Source organism: Thunnus thynnus, chromosome 22 (genome assembly GCF_963924715.1).
Source record: "Thunnus thynnus chromosome 22, fThuThy2.1, whole genome shotgun sequence".
NCBI classification, from domain to species: domain Eukaryota; kingdom Metazoa; phylum Chordata; class Actinopteri; order Scombriformes; family Scombridae; genus Thunnus; species Thunnus thynnus.
This window is the reverse complement of record NC_089538.1, coordinates 5,745,734-5,764,018: the sequence shown is the minus strand read 5'-3', so window position 1 is coordinate 5,764,018 and position 18,285 is coordinate 5,745,734. Positions and strand designations below refer to the sequence as shown.

Sequence of the window (18,285 nt, the reverse complement as noted above, 5' to 3'; positions counted from 1 at the left end):
AGTCCTGCTGGATTCCATCACTATGCTGTACTGTAATGTGAGGTGGACTGGCAGAACCATCTGAAAGCTGTCACACTTGATGGTGCGGATGTTTACTTGCAAGATCACGTGGCTTTTGGAGGCGGAGCGGCTTCAGGAATGGGTCGCTGCCCAAAATCAATGGGGAACCACTGCTGTGAAGTATTGATTTATTATGATATCGATTGTGCCAGGCGAATTCAGTGGCGACCCCTGCACTACAAGCTGCACGGCGCACTACTGCAGACTAGCAGCTTGATATGTATCCCCTTGTTCAAGCTTATCCAGAGGACAGCTATTGTTAGTTCTGGTCACCCTTGGTTACTGCGGAGTATTCTTTGTCAGCCGCTCGGCATGTTGGCCGCACAAAGGCTCGTGGATTACCAGCGACGGGCCGGCTTTCCAGCGCTTGAGCATATTCATGTGCCCGTAATGTGTCAGATGCCTCGTCCATGAATTATCATATTACCCACCACTGATCCTGGGGTTGCCATGGCCACTGTGTCTATCATTGTGTCAGTGGTCCTCACTGGCTGTAGCCATGGTAACAATGTCTGTAACAGAGGTTTGGTACAAATAAAGCTCTTCAGATGTGAAATGCGTGTATGAGTGGAGCCCCAGAGAATGCAAGGGTGGCACACACACACACACACACACACTATGGCTGCACACACAAGCTGATACACATACATTGATAGAAAATAATGTGTGCACACTAATTTTGATAAAACAGTGTGCATGATGTGTGCATTGTACACTCTCATACACACTACAGGAAGGAATCATTTCCCCTCCCGCCATTTCCAAATAAACCTGTTTCCACAGCAACCATTTTGATAGTAATGGAGAGAAGAAATGAGAGGGAGGACTGATGGAGGGAAAGTGAAGTAGCGTACAGTCGGAGGTGGAAAAGGTAGACGGCGCCCAGGAAGGGAATAAAATGTTAGGTGAAGGGAAGAAGGAGGAGTGATCATTTCTAAGTAGATGCCTCCCAGACAAAAGGAAGTGAATAGGGAATGAGAAGAGGGCAAGGCCACAAAAGAGAGGAAGAAAGAGAGAGGTCGCTGACTGCTAGTAAGGGGGAGGACAGCAAGGTAAGATGACAGAGGAAGGGAGCGAGCAGGCAGACAATGCGGCAAACAAAAGAAGGAGTCTCTGTCTCTTTCTCCTCCTGGTTCTTTCTCCCCTCTACCCTAATCTTCCCCGTGCTCTGTCCCCACCTCCAGGAGTCACCTTTGTGTTTGAGTGACATGGTGTCAGCAGGCTCAGTGGGTCGCCTCCTTTCACTCTCTGCCTCTCTCCATCTATGTCTCTCATCGGTTCCTATAGCGCCATCACCATGGTGATGGGTTATTATGGCCATCCTGCTAGGCGGCCATGTTGTTGAGAGAAAGCAGGCACAGGTGGTAGAGTTCCCACAGCCAGATAAATCGATGGAGAAACACTCGTAAAGTACATGGATACAGTTGAGAGCTGAAATGATCAGTTGATTAGTTAGTGTATTGATGGAACATTAAGTGATTGAAATTTTGATAATCAATTCGTTGTTTTGATGCTTTGTGATGAAAAACAAAGATCGCCAAAGATTTGCTGTTTTCAGCTTCTCAAATCTGAAGATTCATTGCTTCTCTATCTATATATTTATATCTTTGAGTTTTGAACTGTTGGACAAAGTTAGCAGTTTGAAGATGCCACTTTGGGCTCATTCACTAAATGATTGATCAATTCATTGGGAAAATAAACATTACTTGCATTCCTCCATACATTATGTACAGTATAAAGTGCACCATGCATACATAAAAATGTATGTAGGTTACATGCATACATAAAGTAGTGCATGTATACATACACAGTTCATAGTGCCGCTCATGTCTTCAAGTCATCTTTTTAGGAGCTATAACAAACAGCATAGTTTATGTTTTGTTGAAGTTTTCTGAATGAAAAAGGAACTTAAAAAGACTCCAATAATAAAGCTCCAGTGCTCTCATGCACACACACACAGATCAGTCCATCCGTCACTGCATAGACTGACTGACAGACTGACTGCTTGATGTATTTACAGTCATATACAGCAAACGGGGAGAGGGTGAGTCAGTGCCGCATGACTCCTATGGCTGCAACTTTCTCCTGAAACAATGATGTCATCCTCCTCCATCACACTTCACAGCGCTGTCTGTGGACCTCGCCATCTCTTTGTTCTCCTATTCCTGCATCTCATTGTCAGGCAGCCCCTCTATAACACCAACACATCGGCCACACGCAGCGGCGATATGGAATTAGACAGATAACAAAATCAATTTGGAGCGGATTGACTAACAGTGAAGAGAGTTGGGGGAGGTGGAGAAATAATGAGACCAGTGCGGCCGCCTGTCTATTAATTGGATAGGTGGAGGGAGGATGAGGTCATTGAAAAATGTTTTTTCAGAAAAATGGGTGTACCGAACACAAGGGAGGGTTTCATCAGACACCCAGATGCTCATACGCGTGTGCGCTCACAGACACGCTTGTACAGAAAACTTTTTTTGGGCAGTTACTTTACACGTCAGCTGTTGCTATGGTGATGCAAGTCTGTGATCCAGCTGAAGCGCGGGATTGGCTGGAGAGGAGTGAGGGAGATCAAGGCAGGGGGACTTTGTTGGAGGGGTACAGAGGAGTACAGGGGAGGGGGCCAGACACAAAGATAATTAGATCGATACATAACAATCCATACAAATGGCATTTTATTTAATAGCGTTTGATTCAGTAAGCTTGAATGCCACCAGTGAACCTTTCCCAGAAGTCTCTATGGCATCACTTCCAACCTTGTCTCCTGTCCCGCACAGAGAGAAGCTAAGCAAGCTCGTAGTTAAATGCTGAAAAGCAAGCTTTGACATTCGCCACCTAACAGCAGGGTGTGTGGCAAATTAAGAATTACAGGGCATATGAGCTGCACACTTACTAAAAATAGCTCCAAACATTTTTGCATGCATATACCCTTTCAGTAATTTTCAGCAACAAATTGACGGTTCATTACCTTGCTATTAAAACACCATCGCATGGTGCGAGAGGTGCTCTTGGGCTAAATTTCTGTGGTGGTTCACACTATGGCGGCGTGTGGCCATGCTTTTGGTGAGTCACCCGGCGAGGCAGTGCATGCTCGCCTTTGGCTTTGTGTCTGCTTTGACAAGCCGAGGTTGGTGTCACAGTGTCTGCAGGGGCTGTTGTCCTCGGCCCCCAGATTAATCCTAATCCCTTTCCAAACTTTGACTAGGGCTGTACTTAATCCTAGACTGAACTGAGACCCGTTCCCAATGGAGATGGAGATGCTCCGCTGGTTTGACGCTTTAGTCCGAGTTGTGGTGTAATCCATGTTCAGGAAACCGCCTCTACGTGTCGATTATATGTTTGGGGTTTAGAGTGGTTGTGTTTGTGTGTGTGTTGACAGGAAATGGTTAGCCCATGTGGTGAAGGTTAGGTCATTTGTGCTGCATGCTTTTGTTTGTGTGTGAGCGTCCATGTGTATGTGGTCATGGTCACAGCTTTTTGTGACCGTGGTCTTTGTGTGGACAGGGTGCTCGGAGTCTCCCGGTGGTATCTTGGGGATCAGTGACTCAAGGAAATCAGGACACACTCTAAATTTGTCTCTGCAGCATAACCCACATAATGAAAGAATACAAGCTCCCTTGCATACACTCTGCTTTGCTCTGACTGCTGTCTGCTCGCAGATTTCCTTCTTTAAACACACAGACAGACTCACAGGCACATGCACTCATGTTGACAAGTGTTAACTGGGTAATATGGAAATCAGAAGGCGATGAGCACATGTTTAAATGAGTCAGTGTTTTCAGTCCTCAGCCTTTGCATGGGTGTTTTCTCTGCAGATTGCGTAGCCTCCACTCAGGAGTATTCAGTTTGTATTATGTTTGTGGTTTACTGAGGCGGTTGAGGGAATACCTCCAGCTAGCATATCTGAGTTGGTGGAGGAAAGGATTTGCTTGCCCTCAGGCTACTGAGCTTGCGGGGTAGTTTAAACCCAGCTAAACTCTCTTTACACCCATGTATATCTGAGAAAAGGCTTTTCATGCTTTTTAAGATGGTATAAATCCACACTTTACATTCCAGTAATTAGCATTAAACAGATGCAAGTTTCATCAAATTAAGGTGCACACAGGAAATTAAAGCAAAAATCTATACTGCCTAAAGATCTTTTGTTTATAATGGCAGTTTTTTTTAAATATCATTCTGATTATAAATTTTTCACCTTAATTACCTCTACATCAACGTCATATGTGCTTTCTACAATCGCTTGCATATACATACTGTATCGTAACTCCACTCCTTTTGTTATAAAATCTTCACAAAATAAGCACACACACCTCTTAAGATGGCCATAATCACTATTCTTTTACTGTATGTACAATGGATCACATGACTACTTTTATGTGAAAGTGGTCGCTCATAATAACCAACTCACAGTGAATTATCACCTGATTCTGCAGCCTTTGTAGCATCTTTCAGCTCATTATTTTGGTGTTACAGCCCGCAACTCTAATATTTTGGTTCACCATTGTTTCCAGCAGCAGCAGGCAGCTGTTTTCTCTAAGAACCCATTGTATGTTACCTACCAATCACCAAGTGACAAACAGGCAATGTTAGCGATTAGCTGGTGAACATTTAGCAGATTAAGAGCCAGATATTCTCTTAGGATAGACCAAAAACAGAGCTTAAAGAATACAAATATTGGATGTATTGCCCAGAAAACAACTCCAAACGAATGCTTGTGTCTAGCTGAATGTGTAAATAAGCAACTGAAAGATGATAATGTGTCAGTGTTATGTATATGTCTGGTTTCCGCTGCCCTCAAGTGACCCCTCCCCAGAAATGGCCAACTAACTTTGACTGAAAACTGTGAGTTCATCATGGACGGCACAGTAAGAGGCTGATTGAGAAAATAAATTTTCAGGCCCTTTAAGTTTTAATGTCATCATTTTCAAAAGTGTCATCAAAACACACATCGAAAGAAGCCAAATTAACCAACCAGATCCTAATTCTACCGGAAAAAAAGTATTGACTTTATATAGCTTGGTAATAGTTGGAGTTTCCAATTCACCTCACACGTACAGTACAGATGTAGTTTTCCAGTAACCATTCAGAGAATCACGTAATTAGTACATTTCTGCATCAAATTCAAATTTGAGGTAATGGGATTGCTGGCTGGTGAAAATGTGGTGCCTTTTCATAATTTTTGCATTTGAAGCCCTTTATCTTTGTTGTACAACTGCAAAACATCTATCTACATGCCTCTTTATATAGCAAAGATGCATGGTTTTGCAACTAATTCGATATAATTGCACTTTTCAGCTTTTCATAGCCAATCATTGTTATGTTGTTTGGTTTGTTTATCTTACTTCATTAATCCTGTTGATTTGGGTGTTCCTCAGGGAGCAAATTAAGGGCCCCTATTGTTTTTCTTTTGGTTCAGTGCTGAATTATCCTAGGTATGCATGCTGCAGAGCTCCATCTGCATCTGATTCCCTTTTCACCATGTATCCTCGCTCATCTCCTTTATCTTCAGAATATTAATGTGCTGCACTGTCAGAAGCCATTGTTGTGATTGGTACGGAAATCTTTTTGCAAGACTGGGTTCTTTTGTATTATCAGGCATATTGTACCTCTGCAAATCACACCAAATCTGACATGATAGGGGGAAAGTGCATGTCTGTGTATATGAAAGGGAGGGTAAAACGTGAGCGATAGGGACCAAGGGTCATGGTGGGGAAGCGGGAGGTGGGGTGCACAGGCATATGGTAGTTGTTTCAAAAAGAAAGTGAGAGAGATGGGAACCTTCAGAAAAGTGCTGGAGGGCTCTGAGGGAGAAGTGTGAGGGAATGAGAGAGGGAGTGTAAAGGAAAGAGGGGGGGAAACAAGTGATAAAAAAGTGAGAGAGGACAAGTGAGAAGGAGAGATGTAAATGGTAGGAGGTGAAGAAAAGGGAGCGGAGGGAAAAAGTGAGAGAGGAGAGAGACGGCTGAACGGGGGAATGAGAAAGAGAGGGAGAGAGAAAGTGCTGGAGGGCTGATATTTAATGTGATAAATGAGTTGTGACAGTCCGCCTCTAACCCCCTTCCAACCAGCGAGGAGGAGGAACACAGAAATAGAAAGCATTATGGGTAAAAGGACATATACAGCATTATATATGTATATAGAAAGAAGGAGTTGCATACATACTGTAAAGAAGGAGAGGTAGAGGAAAATCAGTGCATGCAAAAGGACATTCATAGACAGCATTATAGATGTACAAAGTGAAGGAGGCGAGTGGGGATGCATACATATAGAGGGTAAAGCAGAGAGTGAAGCAAAGCAATTTGGGTAAAGGACATACAACATTATAGAGAAAGAACAGAAGGAGAGAGGTAATGGCAGAGGAGGAGGAGGGTGAAGGGGGGTGTACAATGCAGCATTGGGTTAATGATCTACTGTACGAGATTCTTCGAAATAACAAGTGGGAGAAGGAAAAAATGTAAGCGAGAGACAAGATGGAAAGAAGGAAAATTTAAAGTGAGATGCAAATCGTCCTCAGTGATTGCATCTCCTCCATTGTACGGGTGTCATGTCTTCAAGGGACAGCTAATTACAACTTGTCATCATACAACGTGGAACAACAGCAGAGGGTTTCTTTCTTCTTTTTCCTCATATTAGACAGTTGGTTGGTGGGCCAGCATGCCACTGGTTTATCTGCTGTGGTAGTGGACTCCAGACAGGAGGGAGAGAGTCTAGTAGACAATGACAGCCACTGTAGTTTTGGTTGGGGAGTGGAAGCCTGGGAGATGACTCATAGGGAGGAATGAAGACGGGGGAAACAGAGAGAGAGAGAGAGACGAGAGGGAGGGCCTAAGAGAGTTTTGAAGAAATAAAAGTGAGGAACGAGAAGAAAAGGGGTGTGAGAGACCCTAGGGCTGAAGTTGCCTGTTTGATCTCCCAACTCTTCTCTCCTGAGTCAGCGTTAACCGCCTCTTCCTCCTCTTTCTTTCTCTTTCTTCTCTAACTGTGTTCTGATTTCCTCATTTATGACACCACCGTCTTTCCACGCTGCTCAACTGTTAACTCCTCGGCGGCGGTCAGCTAATGGCCGTAAGCCATGGTGTGATCAAAGATGGTAATCGTGGCATTCCATTGCAGCTGGGGGAATGCAGTTTTTAATCAATTAACCATAAAGCCAGAGATACAATAATATGCTATATCTGTGGTTTAGGCGATTTTACACTAGTTTCCCGCTGTGTGTACACATTAAGAATGAGAAAGTCCCTAACTTATTCCTGTCTTTCTCCCAATCCTCCCTTCTCCATCTGTCTGCCATCCTCCAGTGTGGACAGCAAGGTTCTCTCAGGAGCCGGCAGACCAGTCGGTGGTGCGGGGCCAGAGGGTGATCCTGTCCTGTGTTGTCTTCAACTACTCGGGCATTGTTCAGTGGACCAAAGATGGCCTGGCTCTGGGCATCGGAGAGGACCTGCGGGGTGAGACATCATACAGCCTCCTCAGGCTTCCTTCACTCTATTCAGCATGTGACTAAGATGGCTATTTCAAAGATGATTCTGATACTACTGGATTGAAGCTGCTGTGCTGCATATTTGAACATGGAATTTGGATAAATCTGGTGACCTTTTGAGTCCTTCATGGTCCTCATTCACACCACGATTGCAAAGACTCGTTTAATGTGTCCCACACTTTGCAGACTGCAGAGAGAAAGAAATGTGTTATGTGTAAAGCTTATCTTATGCTTACAGTAGCATCCACAACATTAGGGGTGCGGAGGGTCGGAGCACTGCTTCGCTTTGGCTTCTGTCATCTCCAAATTGAAACTCTGTGGAAGGACAAATTGCACAAAACCTGAACTGAAAAAGGAAACATTGGCATTGAAACGATTGGAAAAAGTTGCTTTTCATTGACAATCTTCAGATTTTTTCACTCTTTTTTCAGTGACAGTTTTTTTTTTATTTGAACCTTTCAGTTGTTTTTCAGTGTCACTGGTTTTCAGTTTCAACTTTCTGACGTCGTTTTGGTGTAGAGAGGAGGGGTTTGAAGGGGAGACTATATGCACAGTATGCCTTGCGGTCTGATGATGATACCTGAGGGCTATGGTAGAGATTTTGAGCCAGACTGTAGGGTTGTTAATATGTCACTTTATTTAGTTTTAATATTTTTTTCAGGTGAGAGAGTAACCATATAGATTCCCAGTGGTCAGTTTATCTAAATAACGCCTATTGTAAATCTGCTGTGACGTTTTCGGAGATGTGAGGAGCAGCCAGCCTGGTGGACCAGCAGGTCATCTCAGCTGATAGCAGCCCAACTCCTGAGATGATCGCCTGGTCAACGTCTGTTGTCGATCTGCAGCTCTTTAGTAATTTACCACTGACTCTAATGTCTCTGTAGCATTTTGATATATAATATAATTCCTTTTGGATGATAAATGTTGGTCTCACAGATGAAATCCAAAAATTGTAGCTGCCACATTGGTTTGTTTGAATGTAAAGTGAAGCTTCATGTTTTTACTGGACAGAACAACAGCGCTGCCTTTGGGGCTCTATATGTACACATGTCACCACATTTACATAAATATAAATGTATGAAAATGAACAGATCAGTCTATATTCAATTTCAAAAGTTTGAACAGTTAAACAGTATTAAAAATGAAATGTAATTACTGTCACTGAAAAAGGACAGACATGAAGAAAAAATCTGAAAACACATCATAATGCATAAATATCAAGATGAGGTCATATCATAAAATTGTAAGATTGTCATTTTTTTAATGTCCATATTTTATTTTTCAGTGGAACTTGTTTCAGTGCCAATACAACTTTTTCCAATACTAGTTTTTCAATGCCAATGTTTCCTTTTTCTGTTCAGGTTTTATTTTCAATGCCAAAATTGAACTAACCTTTAAAACACACTGGTCCTTTAAGAGATGGGGATGTGAAATTGTTCAAGTGGAAGCTGAATAACAGTACTGGAATATACCTATATAAGGGGAACAGTTACTTTTCCATTGACAGTTATCACCTTGCCCCAGTTTTATGGTCTTGCTTAGCATTGCATCATCAAATATATGACTTATGACAAAAATATCTTTTCACCAGCAAATATTTTAGCAAGAGTGAGACTGGGCTAGCTGGGCTGTTACAAACATGGAATTCAGTTTTCCTAAACGCTAACAAAGCAGAACTCTCTCACAGCACATGGATTGATACTAGACATGCTTGCCCAGTGTTAGTATGACATTGCGTGTGGTAGCTAATGTATGCTGACAAAATATTTTTGCTGGTGAATGTTTTAGTTTCTGCCAGATTGAGCCGGCAGAGCACTTTTACCCAAGAGATGTAAGAAGCAACTGTCATGCAACTGAAAGACAGCTTAACTACCACAGCAGCTATCCCATCACATCACATTGTGACAAATTGCGCACTTATTTAGGCTGATGTTAAATTTGGCCACCTTCTGCACACGGTCATCAAATGTTTGATGGGGAATTCTAAGCTCCCTGAGGCCCATTTTACAGACTGACACCCTTCAACTTGGTGGAGGAGCATCACATCATCACCTCTGTCATATCAGCAGTGGGTGATACTGACGCTAATATCTGATTTTTATTGAAAGGCAAACTCAGAAAACAAATATGTAATATCCTACTATGCACTCCTTTGCTCTTACTCCTCTTTCTCTTTGCATTTTCGTCCCCAGTGATGAAATTTCCTGTTTGATTTATTAAGTATCCCGCTTGTCTGTCTGTCAACAACAACATCTTAGACACAGCTTGTCTGGCTTTGACAAAACTTGGGGGAATGATGCATCTCTTTTCAGAATTGCGCTGATTAGCCCGATGGGGTCTCTGCAATTACTGGCCGAAAGAAGTGGGCATATTTTTAACTGATTGGTCCAGAGGGGTACTGCATCATTTGTGACCTGCTGTTGCCTTGTTGTTGTTGTTGTCTTTCCTCAGACTTTGGTACTTGGCATTAAATCCTTCCCCGTTTCCTTTGCCTTCCCTTTCTTCTACAATTTCCTCTTATTTCCCTCCTTCTTCTCTCCTCTTTTTCCCCTCTTATCTACTATATGCTCTCTCCTCTCCTCTCCTCTCCTCTCCTCTCCTCTCCTCTCCTCTCCTCTCCTCTCCTCTCCTCTCCTCTCCTCTCCTGCCTGTCATACTATTCCTTTCGGACCTCCTCGTCTGAGATCCCTTGTTCCTTTCTCTCCCTCTTGCTCTCCTTTTCTCAGCTGCCCCTGTTGTGCCGAGCCCTCTCCTAATCTTCCTTTAACTTCTCTACCTTGTCTCACTTTCTCTCTCCTTACCTTCATCTTGCTTGACACGCTCTCACTTCACGCTCTCCTCTCTTTCTTTCAGCCCTTCTGTCTCTTCTTTCCCCTCTTCTCCGTCCTCATCTGTCCCTTTACCGATCTTTCTTTCTCTCCCTCCCTTTCTCCTTCTTTTAATCATATTGTTACTGTAATGGTCCAGTGCTTCGAGCCAAAGCTTTTAAATAAAAACATGTGAATGAACACTGGCCGCTTCATGCACACATACACTCAGTGTGTGTGTGTGTGTGTGTGTTTGTGTATGAGGCTCTGTCCCTCTGCCCCCCCCCCCCCCCTCCACCCCCTTCTCTGGGCTTTTCATACGCTTTCTCGCTCTCGACATTTCACATGCAAATGCACGTATACACAAGGCACACATACACACACACACACACACACACATACACATGCACACATGCATGCAGAAACAAGGACACACAAGGTTAGGCAAGCAGCGAAAGCTCGGAGCCTGCACATGGAAACGGCAGCAGAGAATTTCACATGCGATCTACGTCTGGGCAGCAAACATGAATTCTGCACCACGGACTCGAGTCGATCTGAGTCCTCTAAAATGTTGCTGTCATAATGCATTCATCTTTTCCCCCTGCTGGTGAAAGAGAACACGGATGCCACCTAATGGTGAGAATGTACAGCAGTGACACAGCTGGGCTGTGTGGCGGATGGGGGAAGGGAAAGGGAGGATTGAAGAGGCTGCGTTGCATGTGTGCATTGTGCAACTGCATGAACGTGTATGTTTGGTCATGCGTTTGTGTTTCTGTCATCATACGGCCGTGCATCTCTCTGGTGTTAAATAGCCTGCTGCTTACAGTAAATAATCACATTTTTCCCTCATGAATGACACAGATATGATGTTTTCTAATTGACATGAACAGTGAAAAACAGCATGGTGGTGTATTTTTTCTAATTCTGATACAGACCACAGGGGTATGTGGCAATCCTGAGACATGTCACCTAGGCGCAGTTTGTATTTAAAGGTTCAAATGTTAAAAATATAGCAATTTAATTCAAATTCTGCAGCATTAGCACAGAGGACAGCAAGCACAATGGCAAAAAAGTAAAATACACGTTTGTATTTTGGTAGAAAAGCAATGAAAGCGTAGGAAGGTTAATGTTGCATTTTTTTTAAAAATGTTTGTTTCTCTTCTTAACACCTATCAGATGATGTATGTGTTGTATCCTAAAAAATGATTTATAAAATTCAGCTTGATCGCCTGAAGTGTAAATGTAGCATTTGTTTGTGCCTCCTAACAGTAATCACAATTGTTTAACTCTTAATCTACTGTGTCTGTTTATGTGTCCCAGCCTGGCCCAGGTACCGCGTGCTACGTGTCCAGGAGTTGGGCCAGTACAACCTGGAGATCCTGTCAGCTGATCTGTCTGATGACTCCCTGTACGAGTGCCAGGCCCCTGATGCCGCCCTGAGGTCCAGGAGGGCCAAGCTCACCGTCCTCAGTACGTTTGCGTGCATTAATGTGTGTGCACATGTGTGTATGTGAGAGAGATGGTATGTGTTTCTAACGCTCCCCTCTCTTCCCCCCAGTTCCCCCAGACGACCCGGTGATCGATGGGGGTCCGGAGGTGTTGCTGAATGCGGGGGAGTCCTACAACCTTAGCTGTGTGTCCCGAGGGGCTAAACCACCTTCGATGATCGAGTGGCTTAAAGATGGCCTGCCTGTAGAGGGGGCTGTCAGTGCCACCGTAAGTCTGCAAAAGAAACCCACACACGTTCCCAGACACACTAATTCATGAACGCTATTTACAGTTACAGCATTTGTATTTTTCATTTTTTTTGTTAATTTCTCACTGTCTCATAACCATCATCAGGAGGTGCTTCAAGACAGGAAGAGGGTGACCACGCGTAGCTACCTGCCCATCCATCCCATCGACACTGACACTGGGAGGAACTACAGCTGTGTGGCCACCAACCTGGCTGTTCCCACCGGCAAAAGCACAACTGTCACCCTCAACGTGCACCGTACGCATACTCTCTTAATCTACTGTAGGCTCCATAGGCAACACATTGAGGGAAAGCTGATTATAAGACTCCATTTAGATACCGCAATAAATATGTGTATATGGAAAAAGAAAACATTGTTACATTATCAAGAATATAGTGTCATTTTAGTGAGCATATATGATTATATTACCTGTCTTATTACTACATAAATTGGTAATATTACATTTCAGACTACTGTCATGTTTTGAAACATATCTGCCAGCAGCTAAAATGTTTTAACAGCTATTATTAAGCAATGCTTGGCAGCCATTTTGCATCAAACTGTCCTACAGATTGCAGCATACTGCAGGTTAGATGAAGTGAGGCCGGTGTTATATGAGTCTTCCTCTCTCTCTCTCTCTCTCTCTTACAGATTCACCAACAGTGACCTTGTCCATTGAGCCTCGCTCTGTCCTGGAGGGGGACAGAGTCACTTTCACCTGCCAGGCTCACGCCAACCCTCCTATTATGGGCTACAGGTCTGCATTCACATAAACACATTCTTAAATTAATTTAAAGTAGCAGTCACCGGGCCAGTTATTACCATAGTGATTTAAAGTTTCTTTTTGGTTTTGTGCCATTTGTACTAAAATGTTGATGATGTTTTTTTTTGCATTGAAGGGAACGTGTACTCTTCAATTAACCTTCAATAGCCATAAAAAAATAAATACTGTAGACATATTTCAAAATGGAAGTAAATGCATTTATAATTAACACAGTATGTTGTATGAGTACATTAAAAGCAATATGTGTCCAAACATGTCCATCCTCAAAAAATTTACCATAAAAATTACTATAAAGTGGCTTTAATTTGAATTTTCTCATATTATGTATGTTGCAGCATAAGACTTTTACTGTGCTTTTGGAATCTGTAGTTGATGTGAATATGTTAAAGAAAAAAATTTCATTTCTTGGATCATGTGACCAGGGGGAAGATACATTTAATTATACTCCTGATTTTATGTTTGTTGTATATCATAATTGTAAATACATGTAAATCCATGGAGAACATTTGCCATTTTTATTGCACTAGCACACATTTTCCAGGACATGTGTATACATATTTTTCAGTGTGAGTAATACCCTGTGTTGTAACCCTAGGTGGGCTAAGGGTGGTGTGGTGCTCCAGGGTGCCAGGGAGAGCGTGTTCACAACCAAGGCCGACCACTCCTTCTTCACCGAGCCCGTCTCTTGTCTGGTTTTCAACGCCGTGGGAAAGACCAACGTCAGCATCCTTGTAGACGTTCACTGTGAGTCAGAGACTACTCATCTCACCTTGTTCAATCACTTGTGGCCCACTTCACTCGCTGAAGTCTGCAGTCAGAGGGATAAAACACACCATTGTTGTGTTGTCTTTTTCTCTGAGCAGCTTCTCCCCTTTAGTCCTCCTGCATTATTACTCAAACACAACAAAGAAACATCTCTCTCTCACTCACTATTTCTGTCTCCAGTCGGTCCGATCCTGTTGGTGGAACCTCAGCCAAAAACCGTAGATGTTGACTCTGATGTCACCCTTAACTGCAAATGGGCTGGAAACCCTCCACTCACACTCACCTGGTTCAAAAAAGGTTCAAACATGGTAAGAAGCTAAGAGCCCACGCTTTGCACATTTCTCCTCTGATCTCATATTCACACTATTTTTACAGTCCACACTCTCTTCACCTGCGCTTACAAAAGCAGCCCGTCATTCAGTCTCTCTTCTCTTCCTCCCTGTCATGACCTCTTTCTCTGCTTTTTTTCTTTTCCCTTATATTCTTTTTATCACTTCATGCATTATACCTAATAAATGTAATGACTGTATTATGGTCCTTGTATTATAACATGATTCACATAGTCCTAAATTTGAATGCAGCAGAAACACAGGACCAAATATATGAGGATTTTAGACAGCAACAGATATTGTTCTGTTATTTCTTTCAAAGATTATTTTTATGGCCATTTTTGCCTTAATCAGATAGTTAGATAGACAGAGATGATACCAGTCGACCATACTGAAGGGTATGACATGAAACAAAGGTCCCCAGCTGAAATCCAGCCGAGGATGTTGCAGTTATTCAGTATGGCATGCATCTTAAAGGAATAGTTCCACATTCTAGGAAATACACTATTCACTCTTACTAAGGGTTGGATGAGAATCAATCTGCTCATCTCACTTTTGTTAAGAAAGCGTACAAGCACATTTCCAAAAAATGCCAAACTATTTCTTTAACCAATAGTCAACCAGGATGCCCTATTCTGTTGTTTTTATTGGGAACTGAATTGCGCTGATGATAAATAATTAATCTGGAGTTTTGTGAAATCATTTTTTAGCAAAACGGTTAAATTAACCATCGCTGTTTTGTTGTTAAAATCTACTGTGCACACCAGTTAAGAGTTGAAGAAGTGATTAGACTTATGTAAACATTGGTTGCTTTACAAATTGAATCTTATTTTAAAGGATCATCTTTAAGATTTTTAAAGTAGAAATGAGGACTAACGTTACAGTACAGTAAATCACATTTGACACATCTGAAGTGTAAGTTATGTTCAGGTGCTTCTCTCTTTCTAGGTGGTTACATATTTAGCCATAATTTTTTCCCAGCTAATTTTCTGATGGATTTGGTTGCTAAGCAACTGCAAAACCTTAGCGTTAGGTTAAAAGAGGATGTGCAAGTTTGCATTGTTATCTATTTAGGGTCGGAGTTATAGAGCACATATGGGCAAATAAGTCCAGACATACAAATATACATCATGATCTATTGTAATAATGAGGTAGAGGTGGTGGTACAGTAATACATGAGCCTCTCTTTTACTTATTTATGTATGTGGGTTTTTATTTTGTTTATCCCCTCCTGCTGTTCAGTAGATTTGTCTTGTTTATATTTGTGTCCTCTTTTTTACTCCCCCACAGGTTCTGAGTAACAGCAACCAGCTGTATCTGAAGTCAGTGAGCCAGGCGGATGCCGGCCAGTATGTATGTAAGGCCATCGTCCCACGGATTGGAGTAGGAGAGACTGAGGTCACGCTCACCGTCAACGGTCAGAAAACATCCACATCACTGCTCGTAGATGAAAATCTTGTACTTTCAAAAAGGTCAGCTTGTCAGTAACTGGAAAAAAAATGCTGTATGTCCAAAGTACTGGCCATTTATTTTTAAAATCATACAATTCCTCTTGAACAAGCTTGGTAAGATCAGCTTCTTGAAAGCAAGAAATCATCATTTTTATGTGTAATTTATTTAACTTCTCTTTCATTTACACTCTCGTGTCCTCTCATTTTTGGCTCGTGCAGGTCCTCCTATCATCTCCAGTGATCCGGTCCAGTATGCGGTGAGAGGAGAGAGGGGAGAGGTGAAATGCTACATAGCAAGTACACCTCCTCCAGATAAGATTGTAAGTGAAAAGATGAGAAAATGTGAAAACACTACAAATATTTCTGCTACCAAAACCACAAGGAACCCCTTCTAAATTTGATCTCAGTGTTAATTATTCAGACAAAAAAATGCCCAACAAGGGAAAGCTTTGATCACAAAAAGCACAGTGTTGTACCTTTTAGTCTGACAGTGATTTGTATTTTACTGTTACTGTATCTCCCTGTTTCTAAATGGCTCCACTCCTGCATGGTAAATGCTTTTAGGCACTGTCCCCTTTTCTTTTTGAGTGGTGACTCACCCTTAAACTTTCCCAGAATTTTCTTCCATCCCATCACATAAACAAACCAACACTAACACTAAGCCGGTCTGCTTTTAGCTCCTGCGTCAGAAATCAGCCTGGATGCTTTCTCCATTTGTCTATATCGCAGAGACACAGTAGTAGTAGTTCCTCAGCTCCCAGGCCTCTGTGACTGATCTGTCCTGACTCGCAGTGCGCTCTCCTAATGCAGGCGGCGGAGGTTGGGACAGAAAAAGATTTATAAAATATAAAGGACTGGAGAGGAACAGTTGTCCCAGTAAACACCACAGCCATGAGATTCTCCTTCTCTGGAATAAGTGGGCAGATTATGGGAACATGTGGGCTTATGCATAATTAACTGGCCTTACAGTGCTTCAATGCTGAATAATACAGCTGCTTTTAGTGGCTTTAAAGTTAGAACATGTGCAAGATTCTCACAGGCTCAGTCGCCACCACCCACCTCCACTTCAGTCTGGAGAAACATACAAACTGTTGCTGGTCTGAGGAAGTTGTGTAGTGTGTGTTTACATGTGACTGTGTACAGCACTTGATGTGAGTGTGTAAATGTATGTGGTCTATTTAAGTACTGCCATGCATAGACAGATACTATATAGGACCAATAATGGCTTTTAGTTAAATATATCACCCAGTCACTCTGACATGATGAAACATACAAGTACTGTAATCAAATAGTCAAATTTATAAGTGATTAGTTATATTTTTGTTGTGTTGTCATTTATTGTAATTTTTACGAGAAACTAACATCACTTTCTTTTACAATCATTCATATTGAGCAGATTTTATGAACACATGCCCAGGAATAGTAATATAACATTTTTCAACTCACCCTTTGTGCAACTGATTTTAGTTTTTCTCTTGAATTCTAATTTTTCCTTTAAATCTAATGGGAAGGGAACCTTAAATAATTCATTTGAGGTTTTCTTTTAATTATACATATTTTAAGAGATGGCTCTGCCATTTTTCAAATAGAGTGCAGTACTCACATTTGCTGCCATTATGGCAGTTTTAAGGTTTAATATTGTTTGTCAGGTTTGAAAGTATTCCCCTATAGGAACAAACAAGGCTCTATTTGATTTGATTTGATTGATTGATTGATTTGGATTTCTCCAGTGATTGTAGGTTTCAACAACATATGGACATAAAATGGGTGCTGAGACAAATTCATTAACAGCAGCAATGATTGATTTTCAAGGTGTTCCTCCCATTTAACTTGTATTTGTCTATGTGACATACAACCACCTAATAGATTCATCCATAAGTGTTCGGGGCAGCGATGTAATACCATGTGATGTGTAAATGCTCTCTTACATGCTTCTGTACTCTGACAGGAATAACGTTCGGGGGAAAAAAACGTGTCTAATATAGACATGTTGAATATAGCACATTCATGTGTACGTGTGTGTTTATGCATGAGTGCATTAATGGATGCATATGACTTGACTGTGAGTGATTTGATCATTTACTATATATTTGTACATGCAGCTATAAAATTATAGCTCTGTTTGAAGTGGATTGGTTTTACTGTTATAGTAATAATTCAATTAGATGAAATCCTGTTCAGAAAACATGTTCAGTTGCAAGTGTTGTAATGCAAATTCACTGTTATTATTATTATTATCATTACTCCAATTAACAAATTGTGATAAAATGTAATATGAACTCCTGTGTGTGTGTGTGTGTGTGTGTGTGTGTGCGTTGCAGGTGTGGGCGTGGAAGGAGAACGTGTGGGAGAAGGAGAAGGGGACGCTGCTGGAGAGGTACACAGTGGAGCAGAGCAAACCATCAGCCGAGGGCGGCGGCGTCCTCTCAACCCTCACCATCAACAACGTGATGGAGTCCGACTTCCTGTCCACCTACAACTGCACGGCCTGGAACGCGTTCGGGCCAGGCACCATGATCATCACACTGGAGGAGACTGGTGTGTTGTGAATATAGTATCTTTCAGTTTAAAGAGTTTGTGACAAGATATCATGCTGTGGTGTGATTAGGGAAATAGCAAAGGAGAAAACAATTTTAGTATTTTGGCAAAGCATACACAATTTCAAATTGGGTATTACACCATTTCTTACCTTTTTTGGAAAGATGGTTGTAACAATTAAATGTTAGTTCTTACAAAAATGCCTGAGAAGAAGAAAAAAAAATCTATTAAAACGTTTCTGTTATTTTATCTATACATGGTTTCTCTATTGAATCTCCAGAAAACTGTATATATTATGATTGCCACTCTTATATGATTTAGCTTCATGAGAT

The 18,285-nt window shown here is 41.9% G+C and overlaps 1 protein-coding gene across 1 annotated transcript in view; it reads left to right on the top strand.

Moving 5' to 3' along the window:
- The window catches only part of kirrel1a (kirre like nephrin family adhesion molecule 1a), a 32,671-nt gene that overhangs the window by 7,068 nt on the left and 7,318 nt on the right, over window positions 1-18,285 (top strand). Inside the window, exons 2-11 of the mRNA XM_067579327.1 lie at window positions 7,362-7,511; window positions 11,671-11,820; window positions 11,909-12,066; window positions 12,193-12,343; window positions 12,738-12,843; window positions 13,466-13,614; window positions 13,816-13,943; window positions 15,255-15,381; window positions 15,635-15,735; window positions 17,737-17,953. Of these exons, the coding sequence (XP_067435428.1) occupies window positions 7,362-7,511; window positions 11,671-11,820; window positions 11,909-12,066; window positions 12,193-12,343; window positions 12,738-12,843; window positions 13,466-13,614; window positions 13,816-13,943; window positions 15,255-15,381; window positions 15,635-15,735; window positions 17,737-17,953 (1,437 nt within the window). The remainder of the gene's footprint in view (window positions 1-7,361; window positions 7,512-11,670; window positions 11,821-11,908; window positions 12,067-12,192; window positions 12,344-12,737; window positions 12,844-13,465; window positions 13,615-13,815; window positions 13,944-15,254; window positions 15,382-15,634; window positions 15,736-17,736; window positions 17,954-18,285) is intronic.